This window comes from Ictalurus furcatus, chromosome 6 (assembly GCF_023375685.1).
Source record: "Ictalurus furcatus strain D&B chromosome 6, Billie_1.0, whole genome shotgun sequence".
Taxonomy (NCBI): Eukaryota; Metazoa; Chordata; class Actinopteri; order Siluriformes; family Ictaluridae; genus Ictalurus; species Ictalurus furcatus.
The window spans coordinates 32,036,659-32,049,183 of record NC_071260.1 but is presented as its reverse complement, the minus strand read 5'-3'; the positions used below and the strand labels follow the sequence as shown (position 1 = coordinate 32,049,183).

At 40.5% G+C, this 12,525-nt stretch overlaps 1 protein-coding gene across 2 annotated transcripts in view; it reads left to right on the top strand.

Moving 5' to 3' along the window:
- The window catches only part of plcl1 (phospholipase C like 1), a 75,576-nt gene extending 63,444 nt beyond the window's left edge, over positions 1 to 12,132 (top strand). For both annotated transcript variants that reach the window (XM_053627696.1, XM_053627697.1), the window contains exons 4-8: positions 4,569 to 4,931; positions 6,113 to 6,316; positions 8,135 to 8,210; positions 8,834 to 8,943; positions 9,368 to 12,132. In XM_053627696.1, the coding sequence (XP_053483671.1) occupies positions 4,569 to 4,931; positions 6,113 to 6,316; positions 8,135 to 8,210; positions 8,834 to 8,943; positions 9,368 to 9,535 (921 nt within the window). In that variant the 3' untranslated portion in view covers positions 9,536 to 12,132. The remainder of the gene's footprint in view (positions 1 to 4,568; positions 4,932 to 6,112; positions 6,317 to 8,134; positions 8,211 to 8,833; positions 8,944 to 9,367) is intronic.
- Positions 12,133 to 12,525: the final 393 nt, after the last annotated feature.

Genomic DNA, 12,525 nt, shown 5'->3' with positions numbered 1-12,525 from the left:
TGGCAGGGCTCAGACCAACACTCTTTAAACCTTTTAGTATTCTGTTGCGTCCGCCGATTCCCCTAGATTTACATGGGACGTAACACTATGCAAAGCAGAAGCCATACATCAGCACTGTCCAGAAGCTCCGCCCACTTCTCTGGGCTCGGTGTCATCTGAGATGGACAGTAGCACAGTGGAATCGTGTTTTGTGGTCCGACGAGTCGACATTTCAAATAGTTTTTGGACAGAACAGCCGTCGTGTTCTCCGGGCCAAAGAGGAAAAGGACCGTCCGAGCTGTTATCAGCGTCAGGTCCAAAAGCCAGCGTCTGTCGTGGTATGTGGGTGTGCAAGTGCACATGGTATGGGAGCGTGTCAGTGCACATGGCATGGGTAACTTACACATCTGTGAGGGCATCATTAATGCAGAAAGATATGAACACATTTTGGAGCAGCATATGCTTCCATCCAGAGCAGGACAACACCAAACCCACATTCTGCTCGGATTACAAGCGCATGGTTGCGTAAACAGAGAGTGCGGGTGCGAGCATGGTCTGCTGCAGACCTAACCTATCTCCCATTGAGAACGTGTGGTGCATTATGAAGCGCAAAATAAGGCGACGAAGGCCCTGTACAGTCGCTCAGCTGAAGAAATGCATAATGGATGAATGGCGGAAAATTCCGCTCGCTAAACTTAACCAACTGGAGTCTTCACTCAGCGTCCAAACGCTTAATAAGTCTTATTAAAAGAAAAGCTGATCTTACACAGTGCTGAACAATCGACTGTCCCAACTTTTTTGGAGTGTGTTCCAGTCATCAGATTTGAAATGAGTGTATATTTTCAAAAATAAATTAAATTCACAAAGTAAAACATCAAACAGTGTGTTTTCAAAATAGTACAGGGGGGAACTGAAATTTCAAACGACTCTTTTTGTTTGGTTTTTTACATTTATTTTCCATACTGTCCCAACATTTTCGCAATTGGGCTTGTACGTATACATGCTATGCAAGCTAAAGTTCCTACATATGAGTTCCCACACTGGAAAAATCTGTATGTGAGACTTGCTCTGTACGGCAAGAGCTTACCCCGTGTGCACGTAGCACTCTATTTTTCTCCGTTTGACTCGTACGCACATTCACGCACTCTTTAATTAGTATTACTGTTCCAGCCAGCTAATCTCGTAAGACCGTGTGGAATGTAATCTTCCAAAATAAAATGTTTGCCAACATATTAAATTATGCATGAAATTGCGTTACGTTTTATACTGTAATGCGCGGGGATAATCCAGCCTCAGAAAAATAACGAAACATGAGCTAGGGTCTTTAACAGGAAACCGAGAACGCAGAACTAGAAATCGGGCCTTCACTGGACGTAACACGAAGGATCACTCACGCACAATAAGATTTCACAACAGGATGTGAATAGAAAAAAAATAAATCAAGACCATGTGACTTTGCTCCTCCCAAAGAACGGTGGAAATTAGCATATTGTAGCAGTTGTAGCGAAAATGGCTAGGAGACGGCTCTGACCGTGTCGAGCTTCGTCGGTGAAGCGTTGGACAAATTATTACCTTTTTATTTGTCTGATATTCCAAATATATAATGTTCCGTTACAAGCTATGATGAGGTTAATGGATTTTATAACATACATGTAATTAAGGTGATTTTCAGTGTTCTAAAGCTATATTAAAGTTAATTACCAATTAGATTTCGATTCAGTAAGAATGTAGGTGCAAATGGACAAAACAGCTCTCTCAGATCTGCAGTTATAGAGGCAACAACTAATGCTACTGCTAACACACTTTCAGGTGCATGCACAGTCAGCTTGTAATTAAGGCGTGCCGATAAGGACAAGTCGTTCCCGGAGCTCTTGCTCGTGTGTTTGAGGATTCAAGCTCGGTGTAATTAAGACTGCGCTGAGGATTAAATGCGTTGTATTGCAGCTATGACCTTTTGGTGACTGCTGCTTCACTATTATTAAGAGGAGGTCTGTTCTATAGACGCACACACACACACACACACACACACACACACACACACACACACTTCAGAAACTAAGTGTGGTATGATCGATGACCGTTGCTTCCTCATTTTTTTGCTTTGGCTATTTTTCATTAAGCGCATTCATCACGAGTGACGTATCCCTAACGCTGCCCGTCTCTCTGCATTGGCGTCTCTGTGCTCGGATTATTTCAGTGCCGTCACAGTAATTTAATGTTAGATCTTGTTTTTTATTGACCGTTATCTAACATAAGTATTAAGTCATTACTTTTAAGCGTAATAGTCTTATGTGGAATCGGTAGAGGTGCACTCGGCTGACGTGACTGCAGGAGCAATGTCCTTTTGTTTTGCTTCAGATAAAAATTTCTTCACTTCAGGGTGTATTCAGGAAATATTTTAGGGATAGGATTATTCTGTAGGATGTGGAAGAAAAGATTGAATTTCTGTCTATTTAAAACGATAAAGTACGGTTAAAAAACGAGCAGTTATGATTTCCGTATCAAGCGAAGTATTTATAATATTATCCACCACGCTCTTTCCTTCTTTCTTCCTTCCTTCCTTTCCTTCTTTCTTCCTTTCCTTCTTTCTTTCTTTCCTTTTTTCTTTCCTTCTTTCTTTCTTTCCTTTTTTCTTTCCTTCTTTCTTTCTTTCCTTCTTTCTTTCTTTCCTTTTTTCTTTCCTTCTTTCTTTCTTTCTTTCCTTCTTTCTTTCTTTCCTTCTTTCTTTCCTTCTTTCTTTCTTTCTGTCCTTCTTTCTTTCTTTCCTTCTTTCTTTCCTTCTTTCTTTCCTTCTTCCTTCTTTCTTTCTTTCCTTTTTTCTTTCCTTCTTTCTTTCCTTCTTTCTTTCTTTCTTTCTTTCTTCCTTCCTTTCTTTCTTCCTTTCCTTCTTTCTTTCTTTCCTTCTTTCTTCCTTCCTTCCTTTCTTTCTTCCTTTCCTTCTTTCTTTCTTTCCTTCTTTCTTTCTTTCTTCCTTCTTTCTTTCTTTCCTTTTTTCTTTCCTTCTTTCTTTCCTTCTTTCTTTCTTTCTTCCTTCCTTTCTTTCTTTCTTTCTTTCTTCCTTTCTTTCTTCCTTTCCTTCTTTCTTTCTTTCCTTCTTTCTTCCTTTCTTCCTTCCTTTCTTTCTGTCCTTCTTTCTTTCTTTCTTTCTTTCTTCCTTCTTTCTTTCTTTCTTCCTTTCTTCCTTTCTTTCTTCCTTCCTTCTTTCTTTCTTTCTTCCTTCCTTTCTTTCTGTCCTTCTTTCTTTCTGTCCTTCTTTCTTTCTTTCTTCCTTCCTTTCTTTCTGTCCTTCTTTCTTCCTTCCTTCTTTCTTTCTTTCTTCCTTCCTTTCTTTCTTTCTTTCTTCCTTCCTTTCTTTCTTTCTTTCTTCCTTCCTTTCTTTCTTTCTTTCTTTCTTTCCTTCTTTCTTTCTTCCTTCCTTCTTTCTTTCTTTCTTTCTTCCTTCCTTTCTTTCTTCCTTTCCTTCTTTCTTTCTTCCTTCCTTTCTTTCTTCCTTTCCTTCTTCCTTTCTTTCTTTCTTTCTTCCTTCCTTTCTTTCTTCCTTTCCTTCTTTCTTCCTTTCCTTCTTTCTTTATTTCCTTCCTTTCTTTCTTTCTTTCTTTCTCTGTTTGTTTGTTTGTTTCTTTCTTATTTTCTCTTTCTTTCGTTCGTTCTTTCTTTCTTTCTTTTTTCTCTGTTTGTTTGTTTGTTTCTTTCTTTCTTTCTTTCTTATTTTCTTTCTTTCTTTCTTTCCTTCCTTCTTTCGTTCTTCTTTCTTTCTTTCTTTCTTTCTCTTTGTTTGTTTCTTTCTTTCTGTTTCTTTCTTTCTTTCTTATTTTCTTTCTTTCTTTCTTTCTTTCTTTTTTTGTTTAATACTTTGTTTGTTTGTTTCTTTCTTTCTGTTTCTTTCTTTCTTTCTTTCTTTCTTGTTTCTTTCTTTCTTTCTTTCTTTGCAAAAATCTGTCAAATGGATGGATTTGTGTTTCGGTAGTTCACTGTGTGTGTATGTACGGTCTGTTCATTTGTACCGATTTATCTTTGGTGTGTACTTTCCTGCTTTTAGAACATGAATATGTACAGACACACACAAGCCTGACTTACTCACCTCTGTGCGTGCGTGCGTGCGTGTGTGTGCGCGCGCGCGTGTGTGAATGTATTCTCTTTTCCCCAACACGACTATTGATGTAAAGGTTTGAGGAGAAGAACCCTGCACTGACTGAGCATTGTTCCGACAGGCACATGCAGACCTGAACGGGGTTTACAGCATAGCGGCTCTGGTCATAAATGATGAGTAATGCTGCAGTGTAGGCTGATCTTGATGTACAGTATTGGAAGAGCAGCTCAGTTTGATAATGTGTTTAATCTTACTGCGGCTTACCCTGACCCCGATATGAAAATAATGCACGGAATGTGTGTAAAATTTGGTTTTGGATAAAAATGTCGTTGAAAACACGCACATCTTTAGCAGTGTTTGTGTGTATGTGAGTGCACTTAGAACTCACCATAGCTGTAATATTCAAATTAGACCTCAGGAAATGTATTTTAACGTGCCGATTTTTCCGCTCTGTTTATTTATTAGTGTGTGTGTGGGCTTTAAAATCCTCACTCCATAGGTGAACATGCCAGAGCTGGCACTGCTGCGGTTTGTTGTTCTGGATGACGACTACATTGGTGATGACTTTATTGGCCAGTACACCATCGCTTTCGAATGCCTACAGCCTGGCTACAGGAACGTGCCTCTGCTGGGCCTGGCGGGAGAGCCTTTACCCCACGCCAGCCTGTTTGTACACGTGGCTATCACAAACCGTCGCGGTGGAGGTAAGGCTCACAGACGGGGCCTCTCCGTGAAGCGAGGAGTGCGTCGCGGAAAGGAGTACGTCACTCTCCGAAACACGGCCATCAAAGTGTTAGACGATACCTTTCGCTCTGCCGGCGCTCCTCTCAGAGAGGCCACTGACCTGCGAGAGAACGCACTGGTAAGTACATGTACTACTCTACATGTCAGTTTACATGGCAGCTCCAAACAGGTCTCAAGCCTTTGGGTCTATTAAAAAAAAACAAAAAACGTGTAGGTCGGTCCACATTCCATGCACGCGTCCATTCATTCCTACGTTGAGCTGACAGGACTTGCCTTCCTGAGTCACTGCTGTGATGCAGGATCGGATAGGCGGGTAGGATTATTCCAGATGTATAAATACCTTTCATACAACTGCTTATCACGCACACACGCACAGTGCCACCGGTGGTCATGGTAAGAATGACATGAGGTACATGACTGCCAGGTTTAAAACTCCAGTGAGGGAAGAAGAGATAAGTCACCGATTACATTGATCATCACACTGTTTTTCTGTTATCCGCCGCTTCATTGAGATCACGTTCAAATACAGTGTGTGGTGTCACCCAGTCAGCGTAGAACGGTTGCTTGGGCTACTGTAGGACAAGAAGATAATGAAGAAAAACAATGACAAACAAAAGCAGACTTGCTAAGATAGCCCTTTAAACTCCCAGGACACATAAATTCTTCACTCTCGTTTCTTGTAGTTGTTAAATAATTCATAAGTAAATAATTTATTTTAATATCAATAACTGAATCATAAGCACTGGTTTTATGGATCAAGAGCACCCTGCTCCTCTTCTGAAACTGCCACTATGTCCGAAGACAAAAACAAGGAATGTATGATTATTTAATTACAGCCAGCTGTTCAATTCAATTCAGTTCTATTCGTGTGGCGCTTTTTACAACAGTCATTGTCTCAACGCAGTTTTACAGAAACGTATAAACACAGGGTAGAGATTTTAAGTGTGTGAATTTATCCCTATTGAGCGAGACGGTGGTGACGGTACGGTGGTGAGGAAAAACTCCCTGAGATGATACGAGGAAGAAACCTTGAGAGGAACCGGACTCAGAAGGGAACCCGTCCTCATCTGGGGAACGACGGATAGTGTGAAAGTAAAAGAAAGCTCGTTATGGTTCATCATGGTATTTAAGAGAAAGTGTCCAATGACTGATCACCACACTATGTACTGTGTATAGAAAGCTATCGGTAAGCAAATTGAAAACATGAACGTGGTGCTGTCTTGCTCTGCTTTGGGAGTCTGGATGTGTATTTGCGAATAACCATACCAGTTTTTTTTTATTAATTCTCCTTTTCTGTAGAATGCTACTGCGGCGTTCAAAGAGCAATGTGGGCTCCCCCTAGTGTCCACACTGAAGCAGTGCATGCAGAGTCTGGCCACAAGGCTACAGGGCCCTGACGGTCCCCCAGGAGCCAGCCTGATCCTGAAAGACGGTTATCCCTGCCTGGAGCCACTCGCAAACCTGAACGACACCACGCGCAAGCTGCTTAATGCCTACGACACGGTAATTCACTCGCATACACAATAATTCATTGAGCGAAAAAAATATCCTCAAAGGACTCGAACGCTGTATAATTGACACGGCAGAGACAGAAGGGTTATGCCCGGCTTTACTGATTACATCGGAGCTGTTTCCTAAGACACGAACGCAAAAATTTTAAGGCGAAGCAGATCTCGGAAGCCAGAGCCGCTCTTTAGTCTGACCCATGTTTAGAGACAGAATACACACACGCAATCCCACTATCTGTATCTGCATCTGTGTCTGTTTAGTGTTCCAGATATTCAAATATTCATATCTGTGTCTGTATTCAGATTTAAACCCCAGCTGGTTTTTTCAATCCCGCTCGAGCGGTTGTTATTTTAGTTCATGACTGCCTGCAGCATTTTCTAAAGAATTTATAAACAGACCATAAACAATCTGTTAGACTAATATACACCTGTTACTCGGGCAGTTATTAAGGATGAATGAATGAATGCTGTAAAAGCATGGACGTGAGATGCTCTTTCTTTCTCTTTTGAGCTTTATATCCGACTGCTCGCCTGCACAAAGTAAAAAAATGTGACTTTTTATCTGTGTCCCACTTCTAATCTCCACCAGATGCCCTGCGGATCGTTCTGGCCAGCTTTCTGAAACGATGTGTGCCTCACTGTTTGTCTCTCTGTTGGTTTCTGTATAGAACATATGATCCGTTCATTCGGAATCACGTATGCATGTTCAGTTACAGCCCTGATATGTGCACGAACGTGCCTTCGGATAGATACTGCTTATAGACAAAAGGAAGCTAAAGTTGTGACTTTTGAGTTTTATATTTACATAAACACCCAGGGGGAATGTTGAGTGCTTCCTGGAGAATAAATATCTGTCAGCTGTGTGAGTCTGGATTTAAAAACACTGTGGTATCAAAACATCAAAATAAGACACTGCTGTCATTTGAGAGACAGTCAGACTTTGCCCTGAATCACCTGTTTAGATTTAGATTACTATAGACTACTATATATATATATATGTATATATAATTACTCGCAAGGAATCGTAAATTGCTAATAATAATAATAATAATAATAATAATAGTGGATGTGATTTTACTCATCGATGGGATAAACATCTGTATAATTCCGCATATTATTTAACATTGTACTCAATGTGTTAATATAATACTGTAATGCATACTGTAACGGAAACTTGTAGAGTGTTACCAAATATATGGAGCCCTGATCACGGGTGTTTCCTGTTAGTGAGCTGGTAAGGGCCGCGTTGTTTGTCAAAACAAACCTAACAGTACCGAGTCTGTGAGATATTTAGGGTAACGTTAATGCTCGGCTCCACATGGGCAACCACCTGAAGTTATCTGGCTGATGAGCCCAGTGCTTTATTTCTCTCTCTATATATATCTCTGTGTGTAGACACTTTCAGACAACAGCTCAGCATAACACTACATCTTAAACCTGTTTCAACAGAGTGCTTTCTTTTTTTTTTTTATTTATATATAACGTCTTTTTTTTTTTCTACCAAATTTGCTGAATCACTCACCGTGGAGCACTGTGAGTGCATCCGGCGTAGAGATGGTCATTTGTGTTCCTAGCTTGCACCCATCTCTTGTTCTCGTCCAGCGAGCGAGACTGTTGACTCAGGTTCATGTGGTGCATCTGAAACAGGCAGGGGTTTTGGCCTGGCTGTCTAGCCGGGCTGCATGTTATAAATATCTACACTGTGGGAGAGGGCAGACAGGGTCTCTGCTTAGTCTGACACAAGTCTACAATGTGTGTCAGTGAGTATATGTCCTCCGCAAAAGTCATGTTGCCTGTACGTGTGTCCTCACAGATGATCTCGGCTAATAAACAGCTAATAGAGAACGCGGACGCTGTGCAGGAGAGGATTGCTCAGGTGCAGAAGGAAGGTGAGTTTGTCGATGGAGGGTTAATCTGCTCTACTGATTGTGGTTACGTCAGACCGTGCATGATGAAGATACAGCCACGATGCAGTACATCTAGTAGTTATTGTAGTAGAATTATTAGTACAACACTATATGATATAAACCAGAATCTTTGCTTATGAGCGCAAAGATATATATATATATATATATATACTGGGATATCATTAATCTCATTCTCTCCAACCACCATTCTTTAAACACACACATGCACCTATTGCATGACATTTCTAATTAAGCCAGACGTCATTTTATTTTTATTCTTGTGTGCAAGTGAATTGAAAAAGCTGACAGATAGAGGGAGGTGCAATGCTGGTGCTCATGTCCTTATGAGGATGAAACGCTGTAATGGAACAGGATGAGTGCCACACTGCTGGTCTGGTCTGGTCTGGTATGAGAGAAATTGATAGAGGCATGCGGGCAGCTTAGAGAAGATACTAAAAACTAGAGGGGATTTCGTCAAGAGGAATATGCTTTCCCAGCAGACATGTGACACAGGCCACTTGGTTCCTGCACCATAAATGATGTCTTTCCTGCTTGAATATGAAAATCCTCTGCATGCATTACTGTATATTATACTCCTCTCTAAGGCATGGTGTTTCATGAGAATGTGGTCAAGCTGGGAGAAAAGGAGAACCTGAAGGAGCGGAAGCTGAGCAAAGCTGTAGAGAGCTTCACCTGGAACATCACTGTACTCAAGGTGTCTTGCTCCTCGTTTTGTTGAATTATTCCTACATTCACTCGTTCTCCTAATCTTCTCAGATAAAATTCCACACGGGCTTTTTTTTTTCCTTTTAATTTATTTATTCATTTACATGTGATTCATTTACATGTGATTCATTTACATGTGATTCATTCTCATGTGATTCATTTACATGTGATTCATTAAGATGTGATTCATTTTCATGTGATTCATTTACATGTGATTCATTTACATGTGATTCATTAACATGTGATTTATTTACATGTGATTTATTTACCACCGGGGCTTTTAACACTTTGTTATTATTATTCTTTGAAGAGCTTTTTCTTTCTTTCTTTTTTTTTTACCATTATCTTTCAGCGTTCAGTAGTCACTCACAAAACAAATGATACCTCCTCCTCCCTCCCCCTCCCTATCTCAGGGTCAGTGCGATCTGCTGCGCAGCGCTAAAATGGATGCCCTGGATGCGCTGCGGCAACTGGTGTTGGCCTGTGAAGCCTCTGGACTGACCGTGACCTCTGAACTCCAGTACACACCGCACAGCATAACCTCCAGAAGGGGCAGCAGCCATGGCAACGGTCGCATCTGAGTCCTCCCGGCCTGGAAATGTGTTGGTGTATCTTCAGAGAGTGTGGATAGCTAAACGGTGCAATTAATATGACACGAGAGCCTCTTGTATGGGACGAGAGCTTCTCTTGAAGAGTGTAGCTTCTCATGTGACGTGATTCGGACAGTAACCGTGTGAATATATATATATATATACGTTAAGTCCTGTGTGCTAGAACCAAGGGACAATAAAAGGAAAGTCCTCAAAAACATGTAAGGGCAGACTCTTGTTTGTGATGAGCCGAAATGTTTGATTCTAAACTTTTTGGTTTCTGAGAACTAAATTGGGTAGCATACCATGCAATACTATTGAGTGGAGCGTATAAATTGATGAGATAAATCTTCTAAAAGCTCCTGCATTTGCAGGGAACATTAACCTTTGACCTGTTTATATTAGTCATAAGTCAAGTAATCACTTCCTTGATTACGTGAGTGCTGTCACTTCAGTGCTGTACTGATGTAAGTGGTATTACTGGAGGTTAGCGTAGACGCGTACATCCCGTCTCATCCAGCATAAAGAGGGGATCATCTCCTGTACATCCAATTTGCATACTCCTCCGGCCCATTATGAATACAATATATAAAATCTTTTGTGGGTTTGTGGATACATAATTTACATCTGCACCTACTTAAAGGGAAGGGAAGTGATGGGATTCCCTCCGTCTCATTAATTGAGCTCTCTGATCAAACCCGTTTAAAGCGTGATTAATGGTACTCGCACCATAATATGAGTATTATATCTACAACCTAGCCAACCTCCACGATACCAACTGAGGATAGAGAAGGAAAAGGACTGCCCTTTCATGCTGAACGTTGGAAAGATGTGCTCACCTAGTTAAAAGTAAGCACCAAATAACCAGCTAAAACCTGAAATGGCTGAAGAACACTGGAGCATTAACCAACCTCGTGGCTAATATTATGGCTAACATTGTTTAACACTTACTAACAGTGTGGCGCTACAGAGAAGAGAAGCCTTCCAAAGCTTCGTTTTATTTCTCGACTGCTTTAAAAGCAGCTCTGAACGTCGACCCGTGTTTTTGTGTTACGATTTACTTTAACATAGTAATATAGAAATGCCAATATGTGACTTTTGACTATGTATGCCTATGTATGCAGTAGATGATGTGTGTGAATAGTCAGTATTTGTGTGAATACACCAATATCTGTAGCGACGTACGTGAATCTGTATGCGTGCTGATTATTAGGGAAAAAATGTCATGAATGTGAAGAACTTTTGCTGAAGGAATGTTGTGTTCAAAAGGATGGGTGAGAACTCTCATTTCCTTGTTTCCTGTTTAATCTGAACGAGAAGCCCCGTTGGATTTATCATCCAGAGAACTAACAGGCATGGTCATTTTTTCTTAGCGTGAATGTGTGTATTTCTAATCATTCCATTCTTGGTGTACCTTTTATCCCTTCTTCTTAAATATCGACAGCGGTACACATTATGTAAGCTTTGTTTTCTCTGTCCGGTTTACCCCTGTTTGTCTGTGAACTAGAGATTTTAATTACAGTGGTGTTCTGGTGAGGAATGTCCACCGGTGAACTTGTGTGGCCCTGCTTGAGCATACGTGTGTGCATCATGTTCAGCAAATGTACTCGGCGCTTCTTAATTAACCGTTAGCGTGTGTTGGTGAGATTGTCACCAAACCCAATAACTCAAAGTTACACATCCAGTCCCTAGAGCAGAAGTACTGAGGCATTCTTTAATGACCTGTATGCATGACACACCAATGGACTGAGAAGGTATCCTGCACAGGATCCACTTACCTGTAGCTGGGCTCCTGGCTGAATAATGAATGTTAGTTTGTGGTTTCAGGTGTTGTTGTTTTGTATTTTTTTGCCTTGACACGGTGTAGGGTCGCAGTAGGTTAGTTCCACAGAGCAACGTTCACGTCTATGAGATTAGAGACGTGCTACTTGTTATTGCAATGAATGAATGAATGAATGCACAAATTAATTAGATTAAAAACAGATAGATTGCAACCCTGAAGAAGGAGTAAGCGGTAGAAGATGGATGGATGGACAGATAGATTGCATTGCTGTGTGGAATGAAACAATACCAACCAACGAAGGACTTGAATGTAGTATGCTAGTCAACAGATGATATAAGCGCACCTATAGGCTTTATCTCTAGCTTGTGGTCTATTTACATGTAGATGAAAATGTACTGTATCAGTCTGGACTAGCCAGATAAGCCTTGCGGTATTAAGTAGCCTGAAGGTGTACACTTCAGACGGTGTTTTGGTATTGCATTGTTTATTTACCTGCGTGACCTCTCTGAACCTGCAACAGTAGTCCAGTTTGTCTTAAAAGGCTTTCCTGTGTGACTGCTGTCCTCCGCACTTGACTAGCTTCTGTTGTGTCTGCCTTTCCTCTGACCTTTAAAAACACGTTCCTTCCCCAGTCGTCATTGTATAAACAAAGAGTATTTATTAAAGGTGATAAGTGTGTTTTAAAGAAAATTAACTTTAAAGCGACTTTGCTTTTATTTTGAAAAGCCATTTTGTATTCTTAAAGATTAACATGTGATAATATAATACAGATGTGGCACAGACTAAATAAACCTTTTACTGACTATTACTGTCTCTGTTATTTTTGTACGTTTTCATTGACTTGTCTTAATGCAACATGAGTCTATTTTTGTCATTCTCTTGAGTTATCCCTTATTATAATGAGCTGCCATTTTACCCACTAGATGGCAATGTTTAGTAGATAAACATCAGATTGAGACAGATCTGAAACCAGCAAGACAGTTAAATGCACCAATGTGATACATTTAGGCTAGAACAAACAAACTACTACTTCATTATTCTGTTCTGTTGTCCTGGAAAAATAAACGATATTGACAGTATGTTACCGTTTCTGATAGGAATTGCTCTAAATTGTATAGGAACAAGGACATGAAATGAATCAAGTTAAGTCAAGTGGGTTTTTATTGTTATTCCTCTGTATAGCTTGTATACACTGGAA